This window comes from Vidua macroura, chromosome 31 (assembly GCF_024509145.1).
Source record: "Vidua macroura isolate BioBank_ID:100142 chromosome 31, ASM2450914v1, whole genome shotgun sequence".
NCBI classification, from domain to species: Eukaryota; Metazoa; Chordata; class Aves; order Passeriformes; family Viduidae; genus Vidua; species Vidua macroura.
This window is the reverse complement of record NC_071601.1, coordinates 1,731,898-1,746,431: the sequence shown is the minus strand read 5'-3', so window position 1 is coordinate 1,746,431 and position 14,534 is coordinate 1,731,898. Positions and strand designations below refer to the sequence as shown.

General features: G+C 46.9%; 2 protein-coding genes across 11 annotated transcripts in view; one reads left to right on the top strand and one right to left on the bottom strand.

Moving 5' to 3' along the window:
- The window catches only part of INTS9 (integrator complex subunit 9), a 59,854-nt gene extending 47,600 nt beyond the window's left edge, over window positions 1-12,254 (bottom strand). For both annotated transcript variants that reach the window (XM_054001660.1, XM_054001661.1), the window contains exons 1-4: window positions 12,176-12,254; window positions 7,574-7,701; window positions 3,276-3,336; window positions 1,042-1,104 (exon numbers count right to left, since the gene is read on the bottom strand). In XM_054001660.1, the coding sequence (XP_053857635.1) occupies window positions 1,042-1,104; window positions 3,276-3,336; window positions 7,574-7,701; window positions 12,176-12,184 (261 nt within the window). In that variant the 5' untranslated portion in view covers window positions 12,185-12,254. The remainder of the gene's footprint in view (window positions 1-1,041; window positions 1,105-3,275; window positions 3,337-7,573; window positions 7,702-12,175) is intronic.
- Window positions 12,255-12,627: 373 nt separating this feature from the next.
- The window catches only part of HMBOX1 (homeobox containing 1), a 104,851-nt gene continuing 102,944 nt past the window's right edge, over window positions 12,628-14,534 (top strand). For all 9 annotated transcript variants that reach the window (XM_054001684.1, XM_054001678.1, XM_054001680.1 and 6 more), the window contains exon 1: window positions 12,628-12,810. The gene's annotated coding sequence lies outside the window, so the exon portion shown is untranslated. The remainder of the gene's footprint in view (window positions 12,811-14,534) is intronic.

Genomic DNA, 14,534 nt, shown 5'->3' with positions numbered 1-14,534 from the left:
CTTGCCAAAACCAGTACCAGAGCTGCCAACTTGTTTGGAAGAATCAAGATGACTGGAGTGATGCCAGAGGTGAGTTCCATGGGATTCACACATGGGGACAATATTGCCAGAACCTCAGCAGGCTGACAGCAACCTTCCAGGAGTGTTTTGTGCTTCCTGTCTGCAAGGTCAGGCAGAAATGAAAAAAAAAAAAAAAAAAATCTGCCCAAAAGCAATTGTGTCTGTCTTTGAAAGACAGAGAAAACATCCCACCATGAAATGAAAGAACAGGTGTTATCACACTCTGAACACACTGAGGAAAGGGATACTATTCCCCTGCTATTCTCCATCATTCATCCCCACCTCTCTCTGCTCAGCTTTTTATATCTTTATTTCTCCTAAAGCACTCTCCATACCCACTGGGTGATTCTAGGTAATCCAAACATCTTCAATGGTCTTGCTTGCTTTTTCTAAATCCAGAAATTCCAGTAAAAAACAGCTTGAGCAGCCACTTGTAGCCATGCCTGTGGATATGAAGGCTCAGCTCTTCCCTCAAAGAGGCTGTAAAAGTTTTTAACCTGAAAGTGCTGCTGGCAGAAGTGCAGTCAGCAGAATCCAACCTGGCTTAACCACAGCTGGCTCCCCAGGGAGCTCCACTATGCAGGCATGTCCTGCATCTGTGGTTAGGGACAAGCAGCTTTCCTCACCTTCATTCCCTGCCCTCATCTAGATCAGCACATGGATCCTGTCAGCCCAACTCAGGCTGGTTGTCTTTGAAAAGCCACAAAAAGGGGCAGTTCAGTCTTATTCTTGTGTGAGATATTTGCTCAGGGAGACCTTCCATGTCTCCCAAAACCATGGCTGAAAAGGGTTGTTCCCATCCTTTTTCCAGTGTCATAGAGCCTGAAAGCACCTTAACAACACAGAGTTTTAGCAGTATTATTTACTGGGTATTAATAAATTAGCAGGAACCTGGTAATAACAACAACAACAACAACAACAGGTTTCTCCCATGTGATTGAATGGAGTCAGATTTTTCAGTAAGGCTTTGAACAAACTCACCTCTGGCAAGCAGAACTCAGGCACAGAGTCTACAAACACGTGGCCAGAGCACTCCTTCAGCTCCTGTAAAAAAACACACCAACAGAGGAGACACAAAAATACAACACAGAGTTATCCAAGGCAGCACATTTTGGATTTTCCAGACACTTTCTTTATCACAGGTAATTTCCAGCCCGTAATACAGGACATTTATCCCCCTTCTAGACACAATTTGGTGCAGGCAGATCTGCTGAAATTGCTTTCACGCCAGATGAGGCTGCTTGGTACCTGAAGAGATCAAATCCTCCTTGGGAAGGACAGAGAGAGTACTCTGGTAGGTAAAGAAAGAGCCCTGGTAATAACCAGGAAAGCAAGTTTGGAATTGGTTCCAAATAACATCCAACCTCTTCTGTCCTACTAGAACCTAAATACAATTTATAGCCCATGTCTCAGAGTATTTGATGAAACAACTTCTGGGGATCTAATTTCCACATGGCACGTTTTGTTAAACTCTATCCCCTATTTTCTTCCTCTTTCTCAAGGCTGGCATCAAAAACTTTTGTCACATGCAAAGTCACATTCTTCAGGGAGGAACAAAAACATTTCCAACTCTACTCATAGCACACTCACAGGCTCCCTACTACCCACCCTGCCTTTTCTCCTGTCCCAAAGCAAGTGGTCTCAGCCAGCTTCAGACTGACAGAATTAAAGATTGAATCCAATTTTTAATAATTACAGCGCACCTGCCAACTAATAACAAATGAGCAATTACATCTAGTGGCAGAAGTCTCCTAACCTCATCTCAAGGGAGTTCAAAATGATTAAAAGTAGATCACAGCACATTTCAATGCCTCTCTAGGACTGAAGTTTTAAAACTGAGTTCTGTAACAGGAATGTCCACCTCACATGATAAAACACCCTCCTTTGACTCCTTCCCTTGGCTTTTTCCAGCATGGGTCAAAGAATTTACCATTCCAAGCACTTACAGTGGTCAAGGTGAAGTTAAGAGATGCTGCCTTTGAATTTTTAACATGATTTCCACTGCCACTCTGTGAGTTTGGAGGTTTCTCCTGAGCATACACTGCAGCAGCAGCATCCCAGACATTTAAATATATTCCAAATAAAACTACAGTGACAGTCTGCCCATTCTTTGGAGCCCAAAGCTCTAACACCAAAGCTGGGGTTCAGGAGACACAAATTCCAGGGAATTCAAATGAGCAACTCCATTTCTGTCCCTGAGCCTCTGCAGCCCTGCAACTGCCAGTTAGCAAGTGCTCTGAATAGAGCTGTTACTATTTTATCAACAGAAATGCTGCCTGCACAGTTTCTTTTGTCTCCAATGAGAAGAAAAATCGGGTCTTTAATCTATGATCTTCAGCTCCTCTGTCTGTAAAAATCAGATCAATCCATTTTGTCCACCTCAAAGTCCCCTACAAAAGCAACTATTATCACTGTTTGCTTTAATGTTCCCATAGTCAGAGAACAGTCTATTAAGCATTTTCTCCACTGGTACCTATTGCTGCCCACATTTGAAATGTATCTGCCTATTTTACTAACATCTGACATATTTTTGTGCTCATTGTTCCCCTATGGCAGATCAAGCTGGCCGCTGCAGTGCTAGGTTTTGGTTGAAGCCTCAGACAAATTCTGCCTCCAAAACTGATGCAATGAAAAGAGGGGGAAAAAAGAGCAGTTCTGTGTCTCTTATGTCGCTGAGGAAGTTCTGTGTCTTAGAATCAGGAGGCTGGAGATAATATCCTCCCTGCTATGTCCAGCAGCAGAACACATGTTGATTTCAGAGGCCAAAGCCATGCTTTTCCTCTCTGAGAGACCTCCCATAGGCAAACCATTGCCTTCCTCATAGTTCTGCCTGAAAAAGGGTATGAAACCAACCTCATTTATAGGCATGCTCTGAAGCCTCAGTGTCAGAAAAGTGAGACTGTGGAATAAAAGGCACTCTAAGAAGGCGAAGCACTATTATTTATGGAGCTCCATGAAATACAAAAATATTCACACTGACAACTTGTGCATTTTAAGCGGATTTTTTTATAATCTAGGCTACCTCTGAAGCCTGAGAGTTGCTATTAGCATTTTCTTTCAAAATGTTCTGCTCTGCAAGGACATCCTGGCTGGTAGAGGTACACAGAGAAACCTTTGGAATGAGTCAGCGTGGAACGCTGCTCCTGCAGCACCAGCTCTCAACCTGTCAGGTGGCTTTTTGTATGGCAAGAAAATTCCAAGCATCACTCCAGTACCTTGTCCAGAAACATGCTTCCATCTTTCAAAACCCAACCGGGAAGTTTGGACAGCCTGGGGCTGCATAAAGAAAAGAAGAAAAATTATTTCAATATGAACTGAATTATTATCAGTGGCTAAGCACAGACCTTCTACTTGGTGTCATACAGGCGGAGAACACCATTCCTGTCTCAGGGAAGTAACAGTCCCAATAAAACAGACAGACAGTTTCACTGTGGTTAAGTGTTCACCAAAATGACTTTTACAAATCATGATTATGACACTTATAAGTAAAAATAAATCAAAGGACAAGGCACGCAGGGAGTTTTTAGTCATTTATGGTGAGGATTTTAAAAAGGCTTAGTGCTGCTGAGTTCCCTGTGGCAAAAGTGGATGAATAAACAGAAGTTAGGGCAGCAACAAACTCTGTGCTCGAAACAACACAAAAGCACCATAAAACTGCTCTGGGACAGAGGACAACAGACAAATATTCCCATCAGCAGTGGCAGGGAAAGACTGATGCTCTGGACTAAGTAATTTATAGACACAGGTTGGGATTTTATATCCACATAAACCATGGTTTCGTGCCTGAGCATCACCCTGAAGACCCACACCAAGAGCTGTACAGGATATAGGGGCAAGGAGGCTTTGCTGTGAACTGCAGGTTCTAAGCAACAGCAGAGCCCCTTTTTTCACTGTTTCAAACAATGAAAAAGAAATGTAATAGGTAGACATTGCAATTCTGAGTTTACAGCAGTAATGGCTGCAGCATTTCTTGCTACTGTAACTGAGAGACTTATTATATCTCACAGTGACATCTGATTTTTGTATGAGTCTACAACTTAGCTCTAAACACACTCTCTGCCCAGACTGAAGTTTATTTACACAAATAAAAAAAAGCATTGAGTAAACAAGAGAATTGAACCTACCTGGAACCAAAGCCTGTAGCAACTTCAGATTTGGACACAGAACTTGGTTGCAATGCACTTTGCAAGTGCTGTGCACTAAGCTCTACAGACAGGCATGTTTATATCTTAAAAGCACTTTCAAATTCAACATCTTGAAAATAGGAAGTGATCCAAGGGCTCAGAGGAATGCTGTGTTCAGACTAACAGTAGTATAAAAGAACAAATTCTGACACCCCATTAAGTCACAAGGAAGGAAAAAGGGGAAATCCAATAGTCAAGGCGTGAAGACAGAATGTAAGAGATGGGAGCAGAAGGATCTGTCATGGAGCAGCAGTGCCAGAAGAAGGGCAATTCCCTTCTGAGGATAAAGAGCAAGGTTGAAGAAGTCTGATGATAGAAAAGATGAAGTGACTAAATGTGCTGCCCAGTGGATTGCTCAAAAGCACAACTTAGGAACAGTAATCCGGAGACTGAGGGGGCGAGAAGAATTGGTGCAGTCAGTCTAAAAGAGTTATGAAAAAAGCAAGAACAAAGCACTCTGATATGCAATAGCTCTGTCAGATAGAGGAGGATAGGACAGGAACCTTGGCTGGAAGGGCTACCTGGAGGGCTACAGTCCAATGTCTCAACACCAGCACAAGGCCAGGTCAGTGGCTTGTGCCTTGCAAATCCCTGGATTCATCTATGGTTTCAGCAGCATGAGGCAGAGCAGAATAAACTTTACTTGTCCTGCTCCCCATAATTTAACCTAGCAAGGGTTTTGCTTTATTCGTGATGAAAGAGTACTAAACTTGTACTTAACTGGCATCCACTGAGGAGTGAAGAGTCAGGGGAGGCAAAATGAGCAGGTGTGTCTTGTGTGTGGCTGAAAGCAGAACAAGCAACACAGGACAGAAAGGACTCTTTACCTTGAAGCCAAGAAGCAACACAGCTCCTCCTGACATCGCTTTGACATTGTAATACAGTGATTGATTAATCCAAAATAGCTGGAACTGTCCCATAAATAATGCGAGCAAGTGTGTCATGGTTAGACAGGAAAGGTTAAGAGCTTCCCACATGTTCATTTTACCATTTTGCATTTGACTTTGGTACAGGGGAGAAAACTCCAGTTGACAAACCTCCTTTAAAGTACAGGAGCATAAAGAGCTGGGCAGCTGCAGGTGCTCTGCACATGCTCCATGGGCTGGTGAGAACAAGGAATGCCATTTCCAGGGCAAGGGGGAATCTAAATACCTTTGCACTGGCATTTCTTTGAAGAGCAAAGAACTCTAAAAAATACCCAGTCCCTTTAATGCCACAAACACTGCAGCACTTTCCTCTCTTATAGATTAGAGCACAGGCTCTCAAAATATTTGCTCAAGGAGGGTCCCATGCCAGGTACGACACAGAATTGAGCCGTGTAGCAAAGACCCTCTGTAATATCACACATTTGGGCAGCTTTGCACACCACATACTGAGATTTTCAGAATCCAAAGGGTTCATGAATCCTGCTGGAATCTCTGGCTAAGGACAGCAGAGAGAAGCATGGCTGCTCTCAGGTTAAGGTCTCACTCACGTCCATCTCCAATAAACACGTCTGGTTCTGAGAGGATACAGCTGCAGAGAACACCAGATCTGACAGGCCTGTGTTCAAATCCCTCAGGCAGTCGGTCCTTCCTCTCACCTTACCTGGCACCTGATGACAATGTCAGCTCTCTGTCATTCCATGTTATGTTGCTAACACACGTTTGAATTTCAGAGGTGTTTGGACATCATGGTAATGGACTCCTAATCTCTAATGGTACAACTATGAGTACTACAGAGATAAGGACTTTGCAGTGGCAGCCACATTCCTCCTCACATTTCTGACTTATTTCCACAACTCTCTGCAGGACACCTGGTTTGCAGAGGAGATCAATTACTTGCCCAAGTCCATGTATTCGGGCCAATCCTTGCTCTAAGGGGTGTTCAGTCACCTCACTGACAAGATTGATTGGATTTAAATCCAAATGTTTGCTCCGATTCCACTGGGCCATCAGGGGTCAAATCTGACATCCTCTCTTATTGAGTTTGAGTCATTTTAGTGCCGACATTCTGGAGGTGCTTGGGGAATTCCAGGTTGTGACCTGCAATTTGGCTGTTCATTCCCAGGGTCTGCTATCAGCAGACAAAGCTGCCACATCTCAGGGGAAAGCTGATTCCTGCTGCTCTAAAGAACCTCTTAAGCCTTTGTTCAATCACCTCATTTTGCTACTTCTTCCTCTCTCAATTTCCTTTTTTTTGGGGGGGTGGAAGAAGGCAAATGCAAGGCAATTCTGTCTGTACCTGGATTTCCAAAATTTGCTGGATCTGTTCAAAATCTATTACTGCACCACTTGGTGAAGTGAACAGTTGCACTATGGAATGGGACAAAAATTGACTTTCCCACTGATCCCTCTGAGGGCATCTGCTGCCTCTCTACAGCAGATCCTGAACTCCACGATCTTGCAGAACAATGCACACATTGTCTATTCCTTTCCTCTACTTTCCAAAAAATAACAAATCATAGGAAGTGGTGGTTACTTTAACCTCACTAAGTCACTTAGGAAACTCCCTTTTCCCATCGTATTTTCCCCCCTCTCAATCAAGACTTTTCCTGAACCCAGAATGTTCCTCACTTATTTCCTTGTGGATCAAAGTTACTAAATGGCTTTTGAGGAAACTCCTACTCCTTCCCATCACTGAGTGACTCATTCCCACCTTTCCAACTGCTAATTTTTGTCATTTATTCCATTTACACAAAACATGTCACCCTAACTTACTACCCAAATTAGCCTAAAAACCTGGGGAAATACAACTTTGTAGCAGGGCATAGAAAGGAGATCTCAGGATTCTGTTCTAGATTCTATTTCTGTTTCCCTGCTGTTCTGATCCCATGCCCAGCTGCACTGCCCTTTTATTTATTTAACTTTTAAAAGGGAACAATATGCCACATAGGCAACTAACAAGGGCTGCTAAGTGCTATTTTTCTTTGCATTAGTCCGTGCTCTGAAGAACAGCCTGAGAAGATGGTGGTTAAACAGGACTTGCTGGGCTCCACGCACTCCATCTCAGTTACCCATTTATCTCATCTTGCATGAAGAAGCCAGAAAGATGACAGATATGTGACCTCACTTGTGCTGAGCAGTTGCAGCAATACTTTACTGAAGCTTAGAATAAATTATCTAGAAAAACCAATCAATAAATCCATAAAATGTCTTCCGTCTACTGAGCCAAAGGACGTTATTTTGATAAAGAGAATTTTTAAGTGAACAAAGTCTATTTATGATATCAGATGATGCTGTTCATTTGTACCCATCCCCTCCCTCCTTCCAATACACCATTTCAGGCACAGCACTCCAACTGCAACCCAAGAAGATGCAGACTAAGTGCTGACAGGCCACAGAACTCACCTCTGGACCAGAGGCAGCGGGAGGAAATTGAGGGTAGACGTCATATCCAGCCCACAGTCCAGCATGATGGTGGTGGATTTGAACTTGAGCACGTTGCATGGCAAGGTTGGATGCCCTGACAGGCAGTACTGGAAGAAGAATGAGGAGGAGTTACTCAGGACCTTTCAGAACATGACCCTTCCTTGTGTGCTGGACACTGGTGAAGCCACACCTTGAATTCTGTGTCCAGCTCTGGGCTTCTCACTGCAAGGACACTGAGAGAATGGAGCATGTCCAGAGCAGGGAATGGAGCTGGGGAAGGGGCTGGAGCACCAGGAACAAGTGAGGGAGCTGGGAAAGGGGCTCAGCCTGGGGAAAAGGAGGCTCAGGGGGGACCTTCTGGCTCTGCACAACTCCCTGACAGGAGGGGGCAGCTGGAAGGGTCAGGCTCTGCTCCCAGGGAACAGAGACAGGATGAGAGGAAACGGCCTCAAATTGTTCCAGGGGAGGTTCAGGTTGGACATCAGGAATAATTTCTTCATGGAAATGGTGGACAGGCAGTGGGAGGGCTGCCCAGGGAGTTTTGGAGTCCCCATTCCTGGAGGTGTCCAAGGAATGACTGGATGTGGCACTCAGTGACAAGGTGGGGTCAGTGACAGGTTGGATTAAATCATGGAGGTCTTTTTCAACCTCAGTGATTCTGTGAACAGAGTTCACAAACTGCTTTTCCCCCCTTGTTTTTATACAGAGTTCCTTACACACCAAAATAAAACAGAATTTCCCATGAATCTGTGTCCCACAGCTCTGTGTGTTCACTGAGATATCCCCATGTCAGGGAAGATTTTCTTCAGACAGTTTTTCTGATCCCAAGGGTTGAATGGATGGCAAAGCTCTTCTCTCTGATTTAGGACACATGCAGAGTATCTTTTTTTCTTGCAATCACCCCAAAACCCAGGAAATCAGCTTCTTCTAAACTCAGTCCTCCTGGCAAAACTTGGCTAGAAAATTTGAAAATGACTCGAGTGAGGTGGACAGGGAAGCAGAGAAGCCCTGCAGGAACAGAATTTTTTATTTTGGCAAGAAACCTGCCCAAACAACCCCTGCACAGGTGCAGCAGCTCTGGGGCAAGTTCTCACCTGCTTTTTGTCCTGCTAAACACAAACAGGAAGCAGGAGGGACTGGGCAACTCTACCTGAATGGAAGTGTTTGTGTATCCAAATCCCAAAGGCTTTGCAAGCTTAATGAGCCGGTGAGCAGGTGATGTAGGGGGCACTTGAGCATCATTGAGATGCAGCCTCCTGTCTGGAGTGAGAAACATTTAACGGGCGCGGGAGCTTTGAGGGAGAACAGAACAGAAAGGTCGGCTCTAAAATGTGGGATTAGAGACAAATGTCTGAGCAGAGCGTGGCCACCTCTACGGGAGGGCTCCTCTGCTCTGAGGAGGGATTTTGCATCTCCAGTCTCCCAAGTCTGGCAATCTGGCAGCACAGCCACGCTCAGGTGGTCAAACTGGAGCTTTTAAATTCAAGTTTTTTCAATGAAGATGAAAAATACCACTTGTTTGGCCGTACACTGCACTAAAAACAGACTCAGTCTTTTTCTAAGTAATTTATCCCTTAAGCTTGTGTTCTATACCTCCCTCTACCATGTGGAAAAAAGGGAGATTAATAATTTCATTTTCTACCTCTGCTCACAATAATGTTAACACAGGACTGCAACCGTCTGGATTAACAGCCCTCAAGAAGTCTATTTACATACATTCCTCAAAAACCTGCTTTAAACTCTATTTAAATAGTAAAACCGACTAAGCCTCAAATATTAAATTTAAAATATCACAGAGAGTTTTGTTTTAAATTCACAAAGCCTTAATTATTAAGGAGTTACATTACATTTTGTCTTTCTTTTAGTAAAGTTTAAAAAAATACATAAAGCCAAGCTGGTGAAGGAGTGAGGAATTCACTTGGTTTGTTCACAAATGTAACACTCTCATGTGAAATTAAGTTCTCACCAGACCAGAACTTTGACAAATGAAGCTATAAATTGAAGTAAATAGAAAGAAATGAAGGGAAAAATAAGTTCTATTTTTGTAGCTTTTAAACTATTGCTAATTAAAAAAGGCAATGAAATATCACCACTATTATCAGCAAAGTATTTTCTTGCCTTTTTTTGTAATCATGAGTAGTATCACAACCCTGACATCTATGACCTAACTGGAAAATCTTCCTTTTTTCCTTCTTTAAAAGCAGCTAAAATCATCTCTCTCCGTGGCTGTCATGCTGAGGTAAATGTATTCCTGGGAGTCAACGGATTCTTTCTACCAGATTCAAACAAAGTGACAGAAAAATAAAAAAGACAATTTGTATTTTCTATACAGCTGTTTGCACAGGTGACATTGCTGGGCCTGCACCTCTGTTAGAATTTTGGATCGGGAATCCAGGAATGGAAGTGTTTGCACAATGTGTGTCTCTATACACATTATAAATGTGATTATTTCCACACAGTTTATACTTGTTACTGTTTAAAACAGATCCAGAGCTTTGACTCATGCTCCTGACTGGATTAAAATGCAAGTTTTTTTATTCCAAGATTTGCTTGCTTCCAGCTTGATTCCCTTATGGCTAAAGGCTGGTGCAGCCAACACACAAAGGTTCCTCATCTCCTAACTCCAAAAGTCACATAAAAAAAGACACAAAACACACAAAAGGCATAAATATGCCCAGCTCACAGCTTTCCTGGCAGGATTTGCAAATTGGATGGAAGTTTGGCAGTAGGGCACAAAGGGCCCAAGTTGAGGGGCTGATTCCAGATGCTCAAGACCTGGGAGGGGCAGATTCCCCACAAACATCCCATTCCATGAGCATCTCATGGAGGGCACAGAGATGGTGGCTCAAACTTGCAACTCCAAAACATTCAGAGTTGTGCAGGTTAAAGGCAGAGCTTGGAATTCCAAGTGAAGCCAACAAATCCTGCAGTGCATTCCTCCAGTATTAGTATCACATGCCAGCTTAAAATCTGGGGGGAAATGAGCACTGAGGCTTGCTTGAGTAAAAGCACATTTGAGTTTGTTGGAGTCTGAGGTTTTCACCGGATTCTGAATCAGATCTGGAGTCAGAATCCCAGAATGGTTTGGGTTGGAAGGGACCTTGAAGCTCATCTTATCCCAACCCCTCTGCCATGGACAGGGAACATTCCACTAGTCCCTCACCTCTACCCTGTTCTTCCAAATTCAACCCAAATCTATGAGAAAAGAGGATAAAAAGAGGATAAAAAAGAGGACTCATCTCCTCAAAACCCCAAATTCAGACACATCTCCAGAAAAATGTAAGGTGAAGAATCTCCTTATAATTCTCAGTACCTGAATTTAAAAACAATGCTAAAAATGCTCCAGTACAGACTCCAGAGTTTGTATTTCCCCTCTCTCTGTCCCTATGCAAGACTCTAAACATTAAAAGAGCTTTGCATTTCCAGTGGGGTCTTTAAAGATTTTCCAGTTTGCTTTTCCCCACTGAATTCTACCAGCCTCTACAATTACACCCAGGGGTGCTTGACTTCACAGTGTTTGTCCCACTGTTAATATTCATCCCTGCACAGATCCGTATCACACAGGTAAGATTAAGCAGGATCAAGCTATTTGACCACCTGCCTCTGGAATTAATTGTACACACTTCCATGGAGGGTGGTTTCCTAAAAGTCTTAAAACAGAACATTTACATCTATGAAGGTTTGTTGTAACACACTGCTCAGTCTCAAAACCAAGAGACAATCTTAAATTGAGTAATGGTGTCACTTCAGATTAAATAAATCAAATATTATGCACAGGTAAATTGAAAACTGCTTGGGTTTTCACCTCCAGACCAAGAAGTGCAGCACATTTATGTGAAACTGAAATTCTTCCTGGAAAACAAAGCGGCTCCTGAATCCAAGGTCTCTAGGAAAGTGAAACAGCTCAAGAGAAGAGACCAATATCATGGGTCATGTACTTTCTGACAGAAGACTGTAATACCAGAAACAAAACCCCTGCCAGAAGCAAGGTGCACCCTTGGCAAAGCTGTTCCAGGCTGATTTTTTTTTTTTTTTTTTTTTTTTGTTAGCATCTCCCTGTATTATCACACTGCAGATGGAAAACGTCTTTATCACAAACCACGGGCATTTATTCACGCTCCTCGCAGAGTCCAGCAGAAGCCACACGCGCAAGGGGACAGCTCGAAGCCAGACTCGTGTTTAAGGCTAGGAAGGCTGAGAAACATTTTCTCCTCCTCCAGAACCCGACTAAGATTTGACCCCATCCAACACCTCAAACCCGGGCAACGCCCCCCCATCCTTACCCTCCCCACTCAGGGCCGACCGCCGCCTTCCCCCACACCTTAGGGCCGACCCCTACCCTTCCCTCAGCCCCTCCCCGCCCCACTATCACCCCCTTATCCCTCAGTCCCCCCCCCAAAACTCCCTCAGCATCTCCTCCCCCCTTTTCCCTCAGGCCCCCCTGCAGCGCCTCAGTTTCGCCTCACGCCCGGCGAGGCTGAGACTGCGCAGCCCGGAGGCGACCGCGGGAGCTCCCCCCCGCCGCCGGGGGAAGGCCGAGCCCCCTCCCCGCCCTCATGGCCGCCCGCCCCGGGCACTCACCAGCTTCATCGCGTCCCCCGGTTCTATTTACCGGGACAATCCTGCCCCCCTTCCTGCCTGCCCGCCCCGCCGCGCCCCGGGGCATCATGGGCGTTGTAGTCCCGCCTCCCCTCCGTTCTAGATAACGTCATGGCCTCTCGACGCCTGCCGGGAGTTGTAGTCCGCCCCGAGCGCAGCCCCGCCGCCCCATTGGAGCGCCGCGCGCCCGTGGCACGCTGGGAGTTGTAGTCCCGGTGCCGCGGGTCTCCCCGTCACCCTGGGGAGGGGGGAACTACAAGTCCCAGGGTCTCACAGCTGCAGCAGGTGGGGGCTCGGATGTTGATATCAACATGGCGCTTGTCAGACAGACAAAGACAGTCGGTCTGGTGTGATTGAGCCAAAAAAAAAAAAAAAACAAAAAAAAAAAAAAAGAGAGGGAACGGGCGAGGAGGAGGGAGCGGCAGGAGGAGCGCCGGGCGGGGAGGGGGCTGTGTCCTCGGGGGGCGTGGGGGGGCTGAGGGATTTCCTCCCCCCTATTGTTCTCGTCCCTCCGCGCCCCCCGTTAATCTCCCCTCAATCTGGGGCGGGGGCGGGCGGGGGGACCCCCCCAGTCCCGCCGGTCCATGGTGAAGCGGAGGCGCCGGCAGCACCCAGAGGTGAGTATCGAGGGGGGATACGGGGGGGGAGCGGCGGCGGCGGCAAGGGGAGGGGGCGGGCGGGTGGGTGGGCTGGAGGGAGGGAGGGCAGCGGGAAGGGGTCCCCCCTCCGCCGGCACCGCCGGGAGTCGCGCCGAGCCGGAGAGCGGGATGTGCGTGAGGGGGGCAGCCGGGGGCGGGCAAGGGTGGGAAGGGGCAGCCCTTCAGCACGGGCGGCAGAGTTGGAGCCGCGGCTTTGGGGGGCTCCGCGGGTGCCCCGGATCGGGGGAGGAGGAGGAGGAAGAAGGTGTCCTCGGGAGGCTGCAGCGGGAGGGCAGGGCACCTTTGGGGTTCGCTGTTCCTGCCATTTGTATATTTATTCTGATTCCTCCCATCTCCTGGGTGTGGGGCACGGAGTGGCGGCCGCGGAGCCCCCTCAGCCTGGGTGGGTGCTGCGGTTTGGGGGTGTTCGGGTGTTGTTCGCCGCGGAGTTTTGGGGTGGGCTGGTGCGACCCCCGGCGTTCCCTGTCCCGGGGACCCCCGGGGACGGCAGGGGAAGTAGGGAGGCTCCGACCTGCGGGGTACGGAGCCCCCTCGCTCTGCCGGGGACCTCTGCCCTGGCTGGGGCTGTGCGAGGGCTCCGGGGGCTCTTTTTCGGGAGCTTTGTGCCGCTGGAAGTCGGGGAACGGGGCTCAGGGGTGCCCCAAACCCCGCCGGCTCCCAGGGCTGCCAGATCTCTGGCAGCTCTCGGGGCTTCGGGAGGTTTTCGGGGAGGGCAAAGGCGTGAAACCCCCGAAGGGTGTCTGTGTGCTGGAGAGTTTAACGTGGGAACGGGTGGGGGAGGAGGAGGACCCGGAGGGAAGTCATTCCCAAAATGTGCGAGGAGAACTTGGGTGGGGTGTCAGACGCGTGTTTGTTTTGTACTTCTTGGGAAGAGGTGGGGAACGGGGGTGGCGGGTGAATGCTTTTGTGTCCCGTGTCCGGGATGGTTTTGGGTCAGCACGGTTTGACCGCAGGAGCGGTCGGGGGAAGCGGCAGGAAATTCTGCTGGAGTGTTTGCCTCAGCTTCGGGGTTAAAGCAAAACAAGATGCGAGTGTGTTTAGGTGCCGAATACACACCCGAGCCAGACCCCGCCGAGTTCCTCGACCTCAGTTTTGTCTGATGGGTTCTTTCCTTTCTTTCTTCTTTTTTTTTCCCTAGTTGGTGGAGTGTCTCTTGGTATGTTTGCAGAGCACTTCTTTGGAAGCATTTTGTTCTTTGCGATAGGTCTGGAAAAGCTTCGGTTGGTTGGACGTGCTGTTTTTTCCCCAGTTCCTTCGTGTTAGGGACAAAAAAAAAAAATGCTGTTTGGGGGGTGGGGAAGGAAGAAGGAAGAGGAAATGAAGGTTTAAGCATGTTTGTGGAGTCGGGTCTGTCTCAGTTTGTTCAGGTAACAACTGGGAGTGTGATTCGGTGGCTTTTAAGTACAAAACGTTTATGAACAAAAAACTGGGGAGATTCAAACTTTGTAGGGAGGAAAGCGTTAAAGTGATGGCCAGGGAACGTGGATCTGGGAGACGCTACCTACCTACGTCCCCCTGCTTCAAACTAGTGGAGATGGAGGGGAGGAAAAAGAAAACACTGGGGAAAAATACCCCTGCAATTTGCATGAATGATGCCATGTAAAACACCGGAGCGAGGAATTGTGCTCTGCAGACGATTTGTGGGCTGGAGAAAGCCTGAAGTGCCTGCTCGGGTCCCGTGA